The 18,147-nt window shown below is 42.4% G+C and overlaps 1 protein-coding gene across 1 annotated transcript in view; it reads right to left on the reverse strand.

Moving 5' to 3' along the window:
• Nucleotides 1-5,795: 5,795 nt before the first annotated feature.
• Nucleotides 5,796-18,147, reverse strand: part of rreb1 (ras responsive element binding protein 1) — a gene marked incomplete at its 5' end in the record, with an annotated part of 34,368 nt that continues 22,016 nt past the window's right edge. The window contains 12 exons of the mRNA XM_022766513.1: nucleotides 5,796-11,147; nucleotides 11,271-11,546; nucleotides 11,650-12,397; nucleotides 12,966-13,093; nucleotides 13,360-13,524; nucleotides 13,722-13,883; nucleotides 13,995-14,192; nucleotides 14,280-14,470; nucleotides 14,557-16,300; nucleotides 16,392-16,851; nucleotides 17,038-17,319; nucleotides 17,443-17,632. Of these exons, the coding sequence (XP_022622234.1) occupies nucleotides 10,828-11,147; nucleotides 11,271-11,546; nucleotides 11,650-12,397; nucleotides 12,966-13,093; nucleotides 13,360-13,524; nucleotides 13,722-13,883; nucleotides 13,995-14,192; nucleotides 14,280-14,470; nucleotides 14,557-16,300; nucleotides 16,392-16,851; nucleotides 17,038-17,319; nucleotides 17,443-17,632 (4,864 nt within the window). The remainder of the gene's footprint in view (nucleotides 11,148-11,270; nucleotides 11,547-11,649; nucleotides 12,398-12,965; nucleotides 13,094-13,359; nucleotides 13,525-13,721; nucleotides 13,884-13,994; nucleotides 14,193-14,279; nucleotides 14,471-14,556; nucleotides 16,301-16,391; nucleotides 16,852-17,037; nucleotides 17,320-17,442; nucleotides 17,633-18,147) is intronic.

Genomic DNA, 18,147 nt, shown 5'->3' on the forward strand with positions numbered 1-18,147 from the left:
AAAAAGTAAAAAAAAAAAGTCATAGTAAGTAAGTAGCAAATTAAAGTCAAATAAAAAAGTCATTAGTATAGTAGGTCTAAAAAGTCATAAGTATAAGGTTATCGGCAAAAAAGTCAAAAAAAAGTCGATAGTAATGACGTCATGCGCCAAAAATGTCAATAGTATAGGTGAAGCAGCAAAAAAGTCCATAGACAATATAAGGTCATCGAGTATAAACTTGTATGGCAAAAAAGTCATAGTATAGTAAGTGCAAACAAAGTCAAAAAAAAGTCATAGTATATGTAAGGGCAAAAAAGTCATAGTATAGGTAACCGCGCAATAAGTAACAAAAAGTCATAGTAATATTGGTATGGCAGTAAAAAAGTCATACGTATATGAGTGCCAGAAAAACTGCATAGTATTGAGTGGTGTTGTGAAGGAGGGAGATAGTCAAAAAAGTCATAGTAATAGAGTATGGCAAAAAAGTTTCAAAAAAAAAAGTCAGCCAAAAAGTCAAAAAACAAGTCATAGTATAGTAATGGCAAAAAGTCCAAAAAAAGTCATAGGTATAGTAAGGCAAAAAGTCAAAAAAAGTCATAGTTAGTAAGGTGTTGCAATAGAAAATCATTATGTAAGGAAAAAATAGTGTATAAATAAAGTATAGTATCTTTGTAAGGCCAAAAAAGTAAAATTTAAATAAAGTCATAGTAATATTTTTGTATGGCAAAAAAGTCATAGTATAGTAAGTTTGCAAAAAAGTCATTAGTTATATTATGGCAAAAAAGTAAAAAGTAAAAGTCTATAGTATAGTAAGGCAAAAAAGTCAAAAAAAGAAAGTCAGTATTAGTAAAGGCAAAAAAAGTCATAGTATAGTAAGGCAAAAAAGTAAAAAAAAAAGTCATAGTATAGTAAGGCAAAAAGTCAAAAGAAAAAAGTCATAGTATAAGTAAAGGCAAAAAAAAGTCATAATTAGATTATAGAGAAGAAAAAGTTCAACAAAAAGTCTAGTATAGTATGGCAAAAAAAGTCATAGTGATAGTATAGGAGCAGAAACAAAGTCCATTAGTATAGTAAGGGCAATATATATATAAAAAAAAAAGTCAAAAAAAAGTAAAAAAAAAAGTCATAGTAACTAGTAAAGGCAAAAAAGTGAAAAAAAAGTTCATAGTATAGTAAGGCAAAAAAGTCAAAAAAATCAAGTATAGTATGGCAAAAAAGTCAAAAAAGTCATAGTATAGTAAAGGCAAAAAAGTAAAAAAAAAGTCATAGTATAAGTAACGGCAACAATAAGTCAAAAAAGGTCATAGATGATAGTTAGAGGGTCAAAAAAGTCATAGTAATATTGCTTGGTAACGGATGAGATAGATTCAGTATAGCGCGTATAGAGAGAGGAGGTGTTGAGATCATGTGGTATTCTGGTAGACATGGAAGATGGTGCCGGGCAAAAGAGAGTCATAGTATAGTAGGCAAAAAAAGTCATATGTATTAGTCAGGCAAAATAGTCATAGTATAGTAAGGCATAAAAAGCATCATAGTATAGCGTGGAGGCAAAAAAAGTAAAAAACCAAAGTCATGAGTATAAAGTAATTGGTCAAAAAAAGTAAAAATAAAGTACATAGTATAGTAAGGCAAAAAAATCATGGTTTATATGGTAGGCAAAAAAGTCAAAATTTAAAGTCCATAGTAATAGTAAGGCAAAAAAAGTCCATGTATATTGTAAAGCAAAAAAAGTCATAGTCCGATAGTATGATGTCATAAAAAATGTTCATTAGTATATTGTAAGGGGCGTTAAAAAAGTCATTGTATAGTAAGTGCATAAGAATCAATAAAAAGTCATAGTATAATGGGTATGGGAGATAAAAGTCAATTATAAAAAAGTCAAAAAAAATAAGTCATTAGTTATATTGTTTATTGTAAGGCATAAAAAAGTCGATATGTAGTAGTTATGCGATAAATAGTAAAAAAAAAAGTCATAGTATAAATAGTAAGGCATAAAATATACAGTCAAAAAAAGTTCATAGTTAGTAAGGCATAAGTCATAGTATAGTGAGGCAAAAAAAAGTAAAAAAAAAAGTCATAGATATAGTAAGGCAAAAGGTAAAACAAATCGTCATAGTATAGTATGTGCAAAAAGAAGTCTAAAGAAAGTCATTAGTATATGTAAGGCAATAAATATAGTAAAAAAAAACAAGTCTATAGTGTCCATACAGCGTAAGTGAAAAAGTCAACTAAAAGTCATAAGTATAGTAGGCAAAAAAAGGTGCATAGTTAATATGTAAGGCATAAAGTAAAAAAAGTCATAGTATATTGAGGCAAAAAAAAGTCCATAGTATAGTAAGGCAAAAAAAGTCATGGTATATGTTAAAGGCAAAAAAAGTATAAAAAAAAGTCATGTATAGTACATAAAAAGTCCATAGTATATTAAGGCAAATAAGTAAAAAAAAGTCATAGATATAGTAAGGCAAAAAAAGTACAAAAAAAAAGTCATAGTATAGGTAAGGCAAAAAAGTCATAGTATAGTAAGGCAAAAAAAGTTCAAAAGAAAAGTCATAGTATAGTAATGGCAAAAAACGTCCAAGAAAAGAAATTCACTAGTATAAGGGTATAGGCAAAAAAGTCATAGTATAGTAAGGGCAAAAAGAAGTGCAACAAAAGCTCATAGTATAAGTAAGGCAAAAAGTAAAAAAATAGTCATAAGTATATATGTAAAGGCAAAAAAGTCAACAAAAAGTCATAGTATAGTATGGCAAAAAACAGTCAATCAGTAGTAGTAAGGCAAAATAAGTCATTAGTAATAGTAAGGCATGAAAAAGTCAAAAAGTCAGTGAGTACTATCGTAAGGCAAAAAAAACGTCAAAAAATAAATTCATCAAGTATTAATGTATAGCAAAAAAGTCATAGTATAAGTAGGCAAAAAAAGTCAACAAAAGTCATAGTATAGTAAGGCAAAAAAGTAAATCAGACAAGAAAGTCATAGTATCACGCTCATAGATAGCAAGAAATGTGATCTGCCATCTAGTTTGCCTAGTAAAACAAAAAGTATAGTAAATAGTATGGCAAAAAAAAAGTCATAGTAATAGTAAGGCAAAAAAAGTCATAAGATAGTGTAAGGGCAAAAAAAAGTGGTTTGTCCATAGTATATAAGGCATAAAAGAGTCAAAAAAGTCATAGTAATAGGTAAGGCAAAAAAAATAAAAAAAAAGTCAGGTACCAAAAAAGTCAAACCAAAAAAAGTCCATAGTATTAGTAAGGGCAAAAAAGTCCAAAAAAAGTTCATAGTAATAGTAAGGGCAAAAAAAAGTCACAAAAAGTCATAGTAGCAGTAAGGCAAAAAAAGTCATAGTAATAGGGTATGGCATACAAGTCATAGTAATATGTAAGGCAAAAAAGTAAAAAACAGTCAATAGAATAGTAAGGCAAAAGAGTCTATAGTATAGTAAGGCAAAAAAAGTATAGTATAGTAAGGCAAAAAAGACAGTATAGTAAGGCAAAAAAGTAAAAAAAAAAGTCTTAGTATAGTAAAGGCAAAAAAAGTCATAGTAATAGTAAGTGCAAAAAAACGGTGAAAAAAAAGTCAATAAGTATAGTAAGGGCCAAAAAAAAGTAAAAAAAAAAAGTCATAGAATAGTGAGGCAAAAAAAGTCAAAAAAAAGTCATAGTATAAGTAAGGCAAAAAAGTAAAAAAAAAAAGTCATAGTAAGTATGGCAAAAAAGTAAAAAAAAAAGTAAAAAAGTGCATAGTATATAAGGCAAAAAAAGTAAGATAAAAAAGTCATAGTATATGTAAGGCAAACAAGTCAAAAAAAGTCATAGTATAGTGAGCCATAAAAAAGTCATAGTATAGTAAGGCAAAAAAAGTAAAAAAAGTCATACGTATAATAAGGGCATAAAAAGTAAAAAAAAAAAAGTCATAGCATAATTAAGGCGTTATAAAAGTTCATTTGTATAGGTGCGTAAAGGCAAAAAAATAGTCATAGTATAGTAAGGCAAAAAAAAAAGTCAACAAAAAGTCATAGTAAGTAGGCAAAAAGTAAAAAAAAAAGTCATAGTATAGTAAGGGCAAAAAAGTCCATAGTATAGTTATGAAAGGTAAAAATCAAGTCAAGCTACTTAGTAAGGCAAAAAAAGTCAAAAAAGTCATAGTATAGTTAAGGCCCAAAAAGTCCACAACAAAAAGGTCATTAGATATGAGGCAAAGGCAAAAAAAAGTCATAGTATAGTGAGGCAAAAAAGTCCAAATAAAATAAAAAAGTCAAAAGTATAGTAACCAATATAAGGCAAAAAAAGTTATGCTATAGCTATGGCAAAGTAAGTGTCCAATAAAAAAAGTCAACAAAAAGTACACTAGTATTGAAGTATGAGCAAAAAAGTAAAAAAAAAAGTCATAGTATAGTAAGTTGCAAAAAAGTCAACAAAAGTCATAGTATAGTATGGCAAAAAAAGTCATAGTATAGTAAGGCAAAAATATGTATAGAGGCAAAAAAAGTCATAGTATAGTAAGGCATAAAAGTCAAAAAAGTCATAGTATAGTAATGGCAAAAAAAATCAAAAAAAAGTCAGGCAAAAAAGTCAAAAAAAAGTCTATAGTAGTAGTAAGGCTAAAAACAGTCAAAAAAAAATTCATCGTATAGTAAGGTAAAAAAAGTCATAGTATAGTAAGGAGCAAAAAAGTCAACAAAAAGTCAGTAGTATAGTAAGGCAAAAAAGGTAAAAAAAAAATGGTCATAGTATGATGTAAGTTGCAAAAAGTCAACAAAAAGTCATAGTATACGTAAAGGCAAATAAAAGTCCAGTATAGTAAGGCAAAAAAAGTCATAGTATGCTAAGGGCACAAAAAGTCCATAGTATACGTAAGGCATAAAAAGTCAAAAAAAGTCATAGTATAGTAAGGGCAAAAAAAAGTCATAGTATAACAGGCAAAAAAAAGTCAACAAAAAGTCATAGTATAGTAAGTCACAAAAAAGTAAAAAAAGTCATAGTATAGTAAGCGCAAAAAAGTCAACAAAAAGTCATAGTATAGTAAGGGCAAAAAAAGTCATAGTATAGTAAGCAAAAAAAGTCACAGTATAGTAAGTGCAAAAAAAGTCATAGTATAGTAACGGGCATAAAAACTCAAAAAGAGTCATAGTATAGGATTATGGGCAAAAAAATCAAAAAAAAAGTCATGGCAATAAAAGTAAAAAAAAAAGTCTAGTAATACGTAAGGCAAAAAAAGGCAAAAAAAATTCATTAGTATAGTAAGGCAAAAAGTCAAAAAGTCATAGTATAGGTAAGGCAAAAAAGTCATAGTATAGTATGGCATAAGTCATAGTATGTATAGGCAAAAAAAAGTAAAAAAAAAGTCCATCAGTATAGTATGCAAAAAGTAAAAAAAAAGTAAAAAAGGTGCATAAGTATCATAAGGAAAAAAGTTTTAAAAAAGTCATTAGTATACATAGGCAAAAAAGTAAAAAAAAAGTCATAGTATAGTAAGGCAAAAAAGTCAAAAAAAAGTCATAGTATAGTAAGGCATAAAAAGTCATAGTATAGTAAGGCAAAAAAAGTAAAAAAAAAAGTCATAGTATAATAAGGCATAAAAAGTAAAAAAAAAAAGTCATAGTATAATAAGGCATAAAAAGTCATAGTATAGTAAGGCATAAAAAGTTTAAAAAAAAAAGTCATAGTATAGTAAGGCAAAAAAAGTAAAAAGAAAAGTCATAGTATAGTAAGGCAAAAGTAAAAAAAAAAAGTCAGTATAGTAAGGCATAAAATGAAGTGATTGGCAACAGTATTGTTAACGTAAGTAAAGAAAGACAAAAACATCCACAGGGTTTGATTCACACACCTTTCCTTAATATAATCTTTATTGCTTTTTCTTATTGGGTTGAATACAGAACAGGTTTACATCTCTTGACTTTGTGAAACACTGTCATGTTTTACTCACGTGGGGGGAAGGAGAGGACAGACAAGGGGATGGAAGGAACGATGGAAACACAATCACAGAAAATTAAAAGCTTTCCAGATGATTGTGTGATAATGCTTTCTGATTGAGGTCCAGCATGTATGTGTGTGTTTGTGTTAGTGGAGGGATGTGCTTAAATCTCCTCTCTGACGTTCCCTTTGACCTCTGACCAGGACAGAAAGTTCAACATGAGGGTTCAACCAGAAAACAGAAAAGGCTTAAACCAAATGTCCGAGTGAGAGGGGAGAACAGAACAACAATGTCACACAATATTCTGGCTAGAAAAACACCAAAATTAAATGACATCTTTTCTGTTAGGTGATGATGAGTTCACAGTCAAGTGCTAAATGTAGTGATTGACAGTTCTGAATCATTATTTTAAAAAAAGACAAAATAATCAGGACTTGGAAAATTGCAACTCAGGAAATAAGAACATGAAGTATTTCGGATAATGGATTTGTGAAAGACCCTGAGAGCGAGATTATATATATTTTTATATTTATATATATATATATATATATTTATATGTGTGTGTGTATGTGTGTGTGTAGCGCGAAAAGAGATGGAGAAAGGAGAAATCATCCATAATTGAACAAATTAGATTGACATGCAAAAAAAAAAAAAAACTAGCCTAAAACTCACCCTTTAACTGAACACAATGGATTTCACAGTTTTATACGCATTTATATGTCATAGAGAAAAAAAATAAAAATAAGCACAACAAAAATCATATCTCAGCCAAACTAAAAATAAACAACAGAACCAATAGACCCAGACAGTCTGTTCTCAACTCATATACAGGAGATCTACATAAAGCTTTTTGGATTCAGAGGGATTTCTTATTGCTAAGTCCGGTACGCACCACGGCCTGCTGCGCCCTACGGCAAGCCGGTTAGTCCACGACACAAACCATCAGTTCCTCAAAACAGTTCTGCAGCATAAATGTGATATTTTTAATACATGGCTTTCTTCTCAAGTCATTGTAGAAACTAAACTCGCACCCACACACACACACACACACAAACACACACCTGGGCTCCAAATAAATACATTTAAAAACAGTCCACGTGCATTCGAATGGAAGTCCAGTATTCATATGGCCGTGCACGCACATACATACTCACAGTCAGACGTACATGAACGCATATTCCCGAGGGAGAGGGGTGTACAGAGAGCACGAACAAAACGTAAAACAGTTGAGAGACAGAAAGAGAGAGTTTCTTCACCGACATGACAACAGCCAAAATTATAAAGTATTTAAGGAACAAATTGAATTGTGATCGTAATTGTGACTGTGTAAGTCACAGCAGATAACCAGTTCAGTAGTAGCCTGCTTTCACCAGCTTTAGCACAGGTTTCTAATTATTACATGTTGCTAATTTTCCATTGTTGAGTGTTAAGACCAAACTTTTCTACAAAATAATTTTAAATTCAAATAACTTCAACTCAATAGTTCTGTTGCGACTGCGGCTTCGAGTAAATTAATGAAAGTGAAAATGAAATGTGAATTTCTGACATTACTGTTGAAAAATCAAAAGACTGATTTTGATTCAGACCAAAATCAAACTTTCTCGGCCCTGTACTATTGGATCCAGTCTACTCCAAACATGAAACCTGATACAGAAATAATAACTATATATTTAATTTCCGGTTCCTCCGTAACTTAAACTGTATTCTGATTTGTAGGTTTTAATTTTTGAGGGAAGGTGACCATTTAGACTGAACTGGAGAGCAGATGCAACATGTTAAAGCCACTCTGCACTAGAGAAACTGATATTTCAACGTGAATAAACTGCTTTCAAGGAAATTAGTCAGAAAAGTCAAATTCAACTGGTGTTCAAAACAATATCTGGGGTTGGACAGGGACTTCGAGTTCGACCATGAACGGACCAACTGAAGGAAACTCTCACTCTCTTTCCCTCTTGATTGTGTCACGATATTCCACTGTAGTAGTACTAGTAGTAGAAGTAGTAATAGTAGTAGTAGTTTTGGAAGTTGTTAGTGCCAGTTCACAGCAGCGTCCAGTCAGTCAGTCAGTCCAGTTGTGGTTGTTCAATATTTTTCTGTTTCTTTCTGACCGACTTAATGACCGACCGTCGTTGCCTTACAGTTTCGTTATGAGCCGCTGAGGTTCGATTCGTTTTGCTTATGAGGTTGCATGATATAAAAATAAACAGATGAAAATGTACAAGAAGAAAAATTAGCTATATTCATCTTCACACGACAAAGAAAATACACATACACACTACCCGTCCCTCTGGTCGTGACATCAGGATCAGTAGGTGATCCAAATTCACCGCCTGTTTCTGTTGTGATATGTCCGGTTAGGTTGAAGCAGGGGGAGGATTCAGCCCTTTTACTTGTGTTTGTTTGTGTGTGCAGCAGGGTAATACAGTTCAGGAACACAAAATAGTGTTGCACTCACACCCACCCCAACCTATCCATCCATCCATCCGTCTGTCCTTCCATCCATTCATTCATCCATCCATCCATCCATCCATCCATCCATCCATCCATCCATCCATCCCTTTCACCCTAGCATCTACCTCCTTCTGGAAATCATATTGAGATACAACTGAGGGCTTTCATTTATAATTTCATTAATCTGTTTTCATTTGAAAATTAAAAGTGATTGTCACTAATGCCAAATACATTAATACTAGATGTGACTGATTTGACGTAGGAGAAGACGGGGCTAAAGGGGGACAAACAGTGCTAAAGTTGTCCATGGCCGAGTCAATATACTGTGATAATACTGGAAGGAGACTAGCTAGGCCTGCATTAGCTGCTATTAACACAATGTTAGCTTAGTTAACTTGCCTGTGCTAGTCATTTAGCCCAAACTAGCATGTGTTATTAGCCTGTGATTGGTAACTAAGGGCCCACTGCACAACATTCAGGATAAAGATTAGAGCAAGCTACAGCTAACTGGCCATACCAAACTAATTTAACCAAGCCAGTGTTAGCTTGGCTATCTTCTCTGCTCTGGTTAGTTAGCCCTAACTAGCATGTGCTTTTACTCTGTAGTTGATATCTAAGGACCCACTGTACTAAGGCTAACAATAAGAGCTAACAAAGGCTAGCTAACTGTACCCGAGAATGTAACCCATTTAAGGCCTTAGGAGCTTGGTTAACTTGTCTGATCTGGAGAGTTAACCCTAGTTAGCATGTGTTTGACCCTGTGGCTGATGTCCATTTAGTCAACCCTAGCTAATAAGTACAGCTAGCTAGTGTTAGCCCTTTTAAAAGCCGTGGTGAAGGTTAAGCTGTTTTTCTTGTGTGTATTAGGGTTACTTGTGTAAACCATGCTAGCAATGCTTTAGCCCATGCTATTTCTAATTTATACCATTGTTGATACCAAGTTAGCCTTGTTAGCTCTGTTTGGGCCATTGTGCAAGCCAAGCCAGTTCCGACTTAGACATGTTAGCCCTGGCTAGCTGTTTGAAGCCATGTTAGCTCTGGTTAGCTCTGATTTGGCCCACAGTGGAAACCAGGCTAGCAAAGAATTAGCCCTGCTAGCCTGTTTAGGAAGACATAGGATTTAAAGGGTTGCCTACAGTGCTGCTCGTCTGTTGTTTTAAGGGTTGCAGTTAAAAAGCAGAGGTTGAGGTAAACTGAACCTGGGTCAGGTGTTAGCGGCCATAAACATTAGCACACCAGAGGCCCTGTAATAAACCCTAAATGAACACTAGGGGGCGACGATGAGAGACAGGTGGGAGTCACACACTTTCGCACACATACACAACAAAAAATTTTGATTTGTTCAGTTATAAAAAAATCCACAAAACAAAAGAATTCCCCGCCCTACACCTAAATATCACTGATAATCGCACACACGCAGAAAAACAGAAAATACTCTAGCATCACATGCCAATGTTCAACTCTCTGTACACACATGGAATCAAATGAGAATGATTATGAATGAGAAATTATTAACACACAAACCAACTCACAGGGTGGCTTTGAGGGATGAAGGGATCAATAGTGTGATGGGTTTAAAAAAAAACAAAAAACAAAAACAAAAAACATGGAGAACACAAACTGATCAACACTATTATCTGCCCTTTCAAGAGTTTTCACACAGAAATCTGGTGCGACTTTGTCAAGTTCGTGTGTGTTGTTTTTCTCAGAGCCAGTCGAGAGATGGGGATCGGTGCGGAAGCGAGCCAGAAAAGACGACGAGGCGTTGACCTTTCTGGGTTTCCAGTTACAAAAAGCTTCCTCAGCCACGCAGCGGGAGGCGACCACCGGCCGTCTGCTGGTGAGTGAACCCGGGCTGAAGCAGCCGTCACCTCCAGTTTCAATTTTCTGGTTGGTGATTTTTGAATTTTGAAACGCTGCTGTGGCTGACGGGCCAAAAAGAAAAAGTCAAGTTCCCCACCTCGACTAGTTCATTCTCAAATCCAAAGCTGGTTCAAATCTTAAAATTGGATTGTTCAGTCTGATGTGAGGCTGTAGCCCAGCTGTGATTTAAATACAGAAGAATAAACGCAGGTGCCGACAGTCCGTCTCAGTCTGTGTCTGTCTCTCTGCGTCTCCTAAGTTGATCATAAATTCTCAAACAGAATCTAGAACAATAATAAATCGTAACTTTATTCTTTTTATTGCTGAAATATAGATTCCCCGCACAAAAAAATAGTAATGCAAATCATTATCATCATAAAAAGCTATAAAAATTAGATCCATCCTCCGTAATAATGCAGATAAAGATATAGCAAAAAACATCATAGAAGTAGGACTAGTAGTAAGGCACTTCAAGAAAACGAGGTGTTCGTCTTTCTATCAAAAAGTTTTCCGGGCGAGTTTTTGCATCATCATCATCATCATCATCATCATCATCAATGGTGTAGCGTCCTTCCGTCGTATGGCACTGTGGTGACGTTGGTTCAGGCAGAGGGAGGCTCCTCTCAGTCCACCCCCACCAGAGGAGGCTCTCCGTTGGGCAGGATGTGCTCCAGAGAGGGCTTGGCGTGGATCTCCAGCAGCCCCTGGATGAAGCCCTCAGCCGGGGCGGCCGCTGAGGCCTCCCCTGGTGGAGGGCTGGAGGAGGAGGGGCAGGAGGGGGAGGGGTCTTTGGAGGTGTTTGAGTCGGGGGTTGATTTCAAGTTGCTGGCTGAGGAGTCGTCGCTAGTAGTTGTCTTTGTGTCAGTAGCTTGTTGGCTGGGAGTCGTGGTGGTGGAGGGTTGTTGCGTCGCAGGAAGTTCTGATGTTTCCTCTGCGTCCGCCTCTTCAGAAGCAGCGGCGGCAGTTGGCGGTTCTGGATCTGCTCCAGACTCTGCTGGTTTCTCCTCCTCCTCCTCCTCCTCCTCCTCATCCTCATCCTCCATCGTGGCTGATTCTGCTCCATCGCCGACCTCCTGCTGACCCTCTCCCTCCTCTTTTACGTCGTCCTCCTCCAGCTCCTTGGCCCCGGCGGCGGCGCTCCCGCACTCGCTCTCGTTCTCTGAGGGCGGGCAGGTGGACGTCGGGGTCGGGGTGCAGGAGTCTCCGTCCTCGCTGGCGTCGTCGTTGGCGGCGGAGGATCCGTCGGCTCCGCGGGGCTTCAGGTGGATCCTTTGGTGACGGACCAGACTGTGCTTCAGAGTGAAAGTCCGCTCGCAGGTCTGACACTGGTAGGGCCGCTCACCTGGACAGAGGGAGGAGCAGGTGAGTACTTACACATTAGATTATTGATGTGTGTGTGTGTGTGTGTGTGTGTGTGTGTGTGTGTGTGTGTGTGTGTGCAGTACCTGTGTGTGACCTCATGTGTCGGGTCAGGTCCTGCAGGGACCAGAATCTTTTCCCGCAGACGTTACAGATCTTCTTCCTCTTGTCGACTCGTCCTCCTGACGTCTCTCCTCCCTCCAGACTCTTTGGTTCTGACGCCTCCGCCTCCTCGTCGCTCCTCTCCTCCTTCTCCTTCTCCTCCTCCTCCGACTCCCCGCTCTCCCCCACCTCGCTCTCTCCTCCCTTCAGCCCTCCGTCCTCCGCCTCCATCTCCGTTTCCTTCCTCTGCTCCTCCTCTTTCTCCTCCTCGTTCGGTTTGGTGGCGTCACTCTCCGGCGCCTCCTCTTTCACCGGCGGAGACGGCGTCTCCTCCTCCGGTGCCGGAGCTGGCGTCTCCTCAGAGAGGTGCGCCCTCTCGTGACGAGCGAGGGTGGTGGCGTAACGGAAACTCTTCTTACAAACCCGACAGACGTGTTTGTACTCGGGCTGCTGCTTCACCGCCGGGCTGCCGGAGCAGGAGGAGGAGGAGGAGGAGGAGGAGGAGGTCGCAGCACTTTTCTCCTTCTCCTCCTTCTCTGGGCTCTCTGTGGCGACTTGGGGAGCAGAGGTAGAGGATGATGAGGGGGGAGATGAAGAGGAGGCGGGCTGGGAGGTTTGTTCTTCCTGAGCGGAGCCTGACGACGTGGAGAGCTTGAAGTCGATGAGCTTTTTGCCGAAGTTCAGGTCCAGACTTTTGTTGCTGTGGCAGTCGTCGTCGTCTGCGCTCTCCACCTGGAAGAGACGCCACAGATCAATACTGGAGCCGATGATCGATCGGTAAAGGTTGGTTCAAATGTCTCCACACTCTCTGCTGATAGTTACTGAGAAAACGTGTTTCTTTAAATCTAATTATTGTCTTTTAGTCATGTAATTCTTCAGTTGTAAAAATCTGGTCTGCGGTAGGAAAAGAAAATGAATTGATCTTTATCAATAAAATCAATAATTTCATCACAAACTCTTCACTGTTTGATCACTGAATCCATTGTTTCTAAATTCTCATGCTATGAAATTGAATGATTTATTAATTATTATAAAATTATGCAACAGTCAGTCCATTGGCTTTCTCTTCTGTTTATATAGTTTCTATATTACCTTTTAATGTGTGACGACTGAATTAAAACTACTGCCAGCTTTCACAACAGTCTGACTTCCTGTCTCTAGCTGCTCGCTGCAGTTTTCAATCAGACAAACAGGAAGATAAAGAGCATTTTGTTGGGGACTATTTCCAGTGGCGGATTAATCCATGTTTGGGTCTGCGTGTTGGATGTTGTGAACGTACACCCGTCTTGTGTTGTTGTACCTTGGTGCTGTTGCTCAGTGGGGGCTGTTTCCCCGGTGCTGCGGTGGTCTCTGGCGCCCCCTGCTGCTCCGGCTGCTCCGTGGCGTCTGACTCGGACTGCTCCGTGCCGCTCTCAGATGGACTGCAACCTGCGGCACAAACCAACATCTGTCAGTGTCGACAGCCGACTGGGCAACAATACGAACAACACATCAGATCATGATGATAATGACTTTAAAAACTTTATTTATACAGAACCTTGAAAACCACTTTAAAAAACTTTAAAAAAAAAAAAAGGATCCAGCAAATAAAATAAATAGATAAAATGTTACAAAAACAAATTATAACAAAATTAACAAATAAAACACATTTTGTTGATTTAAGTCTCAGTTTCAATTTGTTTCCTGTGACTAACCTTGACTTGTTTTGGGGGTGGGGCTTGTTTTCGCCGACACCGCCCCCTGTTGATCGGAGGGGGCGGGGCTCCCCGCTGTGGCGGCGGAGCCTGAGTCTGTGGAGGTGCTGATGCTGCTGAGGTCTTGTGCTTCTGATGCAACCTGCTCCGTCTCCGACTGACTCTCTGTGGGACAAAACACAATCAATATGATCAATACAATGACCAATATACTGTAGATGTACGGTTTTATCTCTGCAGCCGAAAATGATTCAGATGAATAAAAACTAGAAAATATATATAGATTATAATATATAAAGATAATAACAAAATAATCAAAACCTCTGGACTGTTTGAAATATAACACCCTGGTATTTTCTGACCTGCGCTCTCGTGTGAACCGTCGTCTCCGTCTTTCTTCATGAGGGCGCCGTTGCGTCGCAGCGTCCTGTGGGTCACGCCGTGTTTCCTCAGCAGGTGGCGCTCACAGTTGGATTTGGTGGAGAAGAAGGCGTCGCACCTCGGACAGGGGAACGGCTTCTGACCTGGAGAGAGAAAGATGGAGGATCAGGATGAGGAGAAAACGCCGGAGGTTCAGAGGTAAGGTCTGTGTGTGTGTGTGTGTGTGTGTGTGTGTGTGTGTGTGTGTGTGTTACCGGTGTGTGTCAGCATGTGTCTCTGCAGGGAGCTGGCCCAGGGGAACACTCGGGGGCAGAAGGGGCAGGTCATCTTCTGGACAGAGTTGGAGTAGGCGTTCTTCTTCCCTTTGGGCGGAGGCACCGCCGCCGCCACAGGCTTCGCCTCCTCCTTCACCCCTCCCTCCTTCTCCTCCCCTCCTCCTGCTCTGTCTCCATCTGTGTTGAATTAAGCCTCAGTTTATCATCCACCCCCAACTTTTATATCACTCATCCATCCATCATTCAAGCCCTCCCCCCTCCTACCTCTCTTTCCCCCCAGGTCTGCAGCTCCGGTCTGCAGGTAGGTGCTGAACTTGTTGGCGTCGGTGGTGGCGAGCATCTTCTCCACGCTGGCGAACTCGCCGCTGGACTCCAGATCGATGCCGCCGCCACTGCTCACAACAGTCGTCTTCTCCTTCACTGCCAGAGCAGCCGTCTTCTTCCTGGACCGTTTTCTGAAGGGGGGGAGGAGTTTCTTCAAATTAACAAGCATGAAGACATGATGAAGTCATTTTTGTGATTTTTATCGAAGCTCACAAACCTGGACGTTCCCTCAGACGTGTCGTCGCTCGGCGTCTCCGGACCAGCGGAGGGTCCCGGGGCGTCAGCGGCTGGATCGGCCTGAGAGGACGCAGCAACGGCCTGGGGCTTTCCCTCCAGCGAGGGAGCCTCTCTCTTCAGCAGGTCTGGAGCTCCGGACACGGAGTGGATGATCTGAGCGATGGAGGCCAGAGGAGGGAGCTCCTTCAGGGAGGTGGAGGGCGAGGAGGAGGTGGTGGAGGCCGGTTTGGGCAGCAGCGGTTTGAGGCGCTGCGCTCGAGCAGAGTTGGTGAGGTTGGGGAGGGAGGCAGGGGGGAGGGTGGATCCAGGGGGGAGCTGGTAGCAGCCGAGGTGGGGGTGGGGGTGTAGAGAAGGCAGGGAGCTCCCCGGCTTCTCGTCCTTGGACAGAGCCATGGCGTTCTGCTGCTCCACGATGCTGCTGCCGCTCTGCTCCGTCTTGATCTCCCTGCTCTCTCCGTTGGCGCCGTCTCTCCGCTGCCTCTTGCTGGGGATGGACAGGTCGATGGGCTGGTCCAGGGCGGAGCAGTCAAAGCTGGGGGAGACGCTCTCCAGTTTGACCCCAGGAGACGCCGCCTGGCTGCCGGCTCCACGACCTTTAGCGGAGAAGTCCAGCGGCTGGTCCAGTTCTGCAGGATAAACCACGTTGGGCAGCTCCTCCACCTTCACCGCCTGCAGCGCCTGGAGCGGAGGCTGACTGATCCCGTTCAGCACCATCGGATTCACCGTAGCAGCTCGGGCGGAGGCCACGGTGGCGACCGGCACGGCCGCCGGCTGGAGCGTGGCGATATGATCCTCGATCTCCCTCTCCTGCACCTCAGGGTGCTGCTTCAGCAGGTGGTGGATGCAGTTGCGTTTGGCCAGGAAGGCAGCGCCGCAGCGCCGACACTCAAACGGTTTCCTCTGGCAGCCGTTGTGCGTGCGCAGGTGGATCTGCAGCGCCCGGTACGTCTTCAGGTCCTCGCCGCAGAACCGGCACGTCGTCTCAGCTCCGGCGCAGCCGGTCTCCGTGTCCTGGGTGGGGTTGGTGGTTGCAGCGGTGATGGCCGCTGCGATGTTCGCTGTAGTGGTGGAGGTGACGTACTTTATGTTTTTCTCGATGTCCTTCCTCGAGGTCTTGGCGTGCTTCTTCCTGAGGTGGCGCTCGCAGTTGGCCTTGACAGTGAAGGGATAATGACAGACCCGGCAGACGTACGGCCGCTCGCCACTGTGAGTGCGCAGGTGTCGGATCAGCGTCGCCTTGTCCGGAGCTACGTAGTCGCAGATGTTGCACTGGTGAGGAAGGATGCCGAGGTGGAAGCGCATGTGAGCCTGCAGCACGCCGGAGAAAGCAAACACCTGGTCGCAGAAGCGGCACGGGAACGAGCCTCTAGCCGAGCCGGCGTTGTTCCCCCCTTTGGTTCCTGGCTTCCTCCCGCTAAGCCCCGCCTCCTCGTGTACAGCCGTGGTGGCAGCTGGAGGCGAATCAGACAGCGGCGTGTGAGCGTCGCCCATGCACTCTGCATCCATCTGCCCTCCGTTCCCAGCTGACGAGGAGGAAGAGGAGGATGAGGAAGGGGTTTTGAAGAGGGTGGGGGTGGGGGGTGGCAGGCTGGGGCTGATGCAGCCCAGTGAGGCCTGCTGGGAGCTCTGGAGGGGGGGCGGAGTCGTCGCTGTGAGGCTGGAGCGAGGGGTGATGGGAGGTTTGGGCTTCAATGGAGGCATCGCTTTCTGACCCTGGACTTGACCTGGAAGAAACGAGTCGAAAACCTTCAAGTTATTGATCGACTGATTGATTGATTAACGAACATAACGACCTCCAGCTCAGGCCACACCCACCTTGACCTCCAGTGAATCCAGGAGCTTTGGCGAGAGGCGGGAGGGTCAGTCCCATCTGATTTGGCGCTGCGGTCGCCACTTTGAGGATTTGCTGGATGTCGGCCAGTTCCATGATCCCGGCTCCGCCCGCCTCACTGGGTTTGGCGCCCGACGACGCCGCGCTGGCCGCCGTGGCGCCCCCGTCGGGCTGCAGCAGGAAGCCGGTCGGGAAGGGCTGCAGGGACAGCAGGCTGAGGGCGTCTTTCTGGGAGAGGCCCTGCAAGGCGGAGGCCTCCAGCAGCGGGATGCTGAGGGCCGTCAGACCGCCCATACCCAGACCCAGGGTCAGCCCCAGACCTCCGGACAGGTAGGCGGAGGCCGGCTCCTGGGGGAGGCTGGAGCACGGCGGCTCCACGTGGATCACCTTGATGCTGTCCAGATGAGCCTGGTGGATCTCATCGTCTGTCGGACCAGACTTCACCTGAGACACAAACAGGAGTCATTAGAAAACTTCAGGAGTTCCTTTAGCTTTTGACAGCTCTGATCATCCATCTAAATACTCTGAGCTGAACATGAAAGAAAACATTTAACTGTCAAATGAACCTGGTAAATTTCAGGATTTAAAAACCCTGTTTTGACAAACTGTCGTTTTATTTCTGAAGCTTACTGTGGAAATGTGCTGAAGCCCGAGCGCTTCCAAGAAGCTGGCCTGCTCCGATGGCGGAACTTCTTTCTCTACGTCTTGACCGTCCTTCTCGGCACCACTTTCTGCAGCTTCATCTTCTTCGGCCTCCTCCGCATTTTCCTCCGTGTCGGCGGGCTTCTCCGGGTGGGAGGTGGTTTTATGGAGCTCGAGGGCCGAGCGAAGGGGGAACGCCTTGTCACAAGTGTCACAGACGAACCGGTGGAACTTACTGATGCAGCGGCGAAGATTCGTCTCGCACCAAACCTGGATGAGGAAAAAACGAAGCTGGTTAAACACTGACGCCAAAAAACCAACAGTATGAACACGAACGTGATTTCTATTTAACGGATTATGTCATGTGTGACTGGCGGTTCGGCGCGTGGATACCTGTGCAATGTGAGCAAACTTCTTGCAAGAGAAGTCGATGAAGGCCAGGTCGTTGAAACCCGTGGGGATGGAAGGGTTGTTTTGGATGAAGGGGCGGCCGCTGGGGTCTTGAGGGAGGAGCTTATGAACTGCCGCGTTGTGACGCAACAACCCGCGGTGAGTTCGGAAAGAAAGGCAGCAGAGATCACACCTACGAACACACAACCAGCGAACAGGGTTAGATTTACACTGCGATACTCTGAGGAGAAGATCAGAGGACGACACGACGCAGCGAAGAGACGAAAACTTCATGGAATATTTTCTTTTGAAAACTCAAGATCTTCAAGATCCTGTTCTGATATTTATGATTTCATCAGGACATAAACTACTGTCTATCTTCTTCTTCTTCTTCCTCCATTGATTCATTGAGAAAAATAATCCTCAGATTGATCAGTGCAGGAAGAAGCCTGGCTGCTGCTGTGGGACACAGCGATGCAGTTCCTCAGTCAGGCCACAAGGTGGTGACATTTCTCTCTGTGTGTTCATGTGTGTGTGTTCCTCTGCTGTACATTTACTTTCACCAGGATCAGTTTGAGATGTAGACGTTGACGTGTTGGTCGGTCTTTGGAAAGTCGATCTGACAGAAGCTGAGAGAGTCCAGACCCGGTTCAGGTTCAGAATCAGATTCAAGTGATGTGTTCTTCAAACCTTCAAACCCGATCCGTT

This window comes from Seriola dumerili, unplaced genomic scaffold, assembly GCF_002260705.1.
Source record: "Seriola dumerili isolate Sdu_G_001 unplaced genomic scaffold, Sdu_1.0 BDQW01000859.1, whole genome shotgun sequence".
In the NCBI taxonomy this organism is placed as follows: Eukaryota; Metazoa; Chordata; class Actinopteri; order Carangiformes; family Carangidae; genus Seriola; species Seriola dumerili.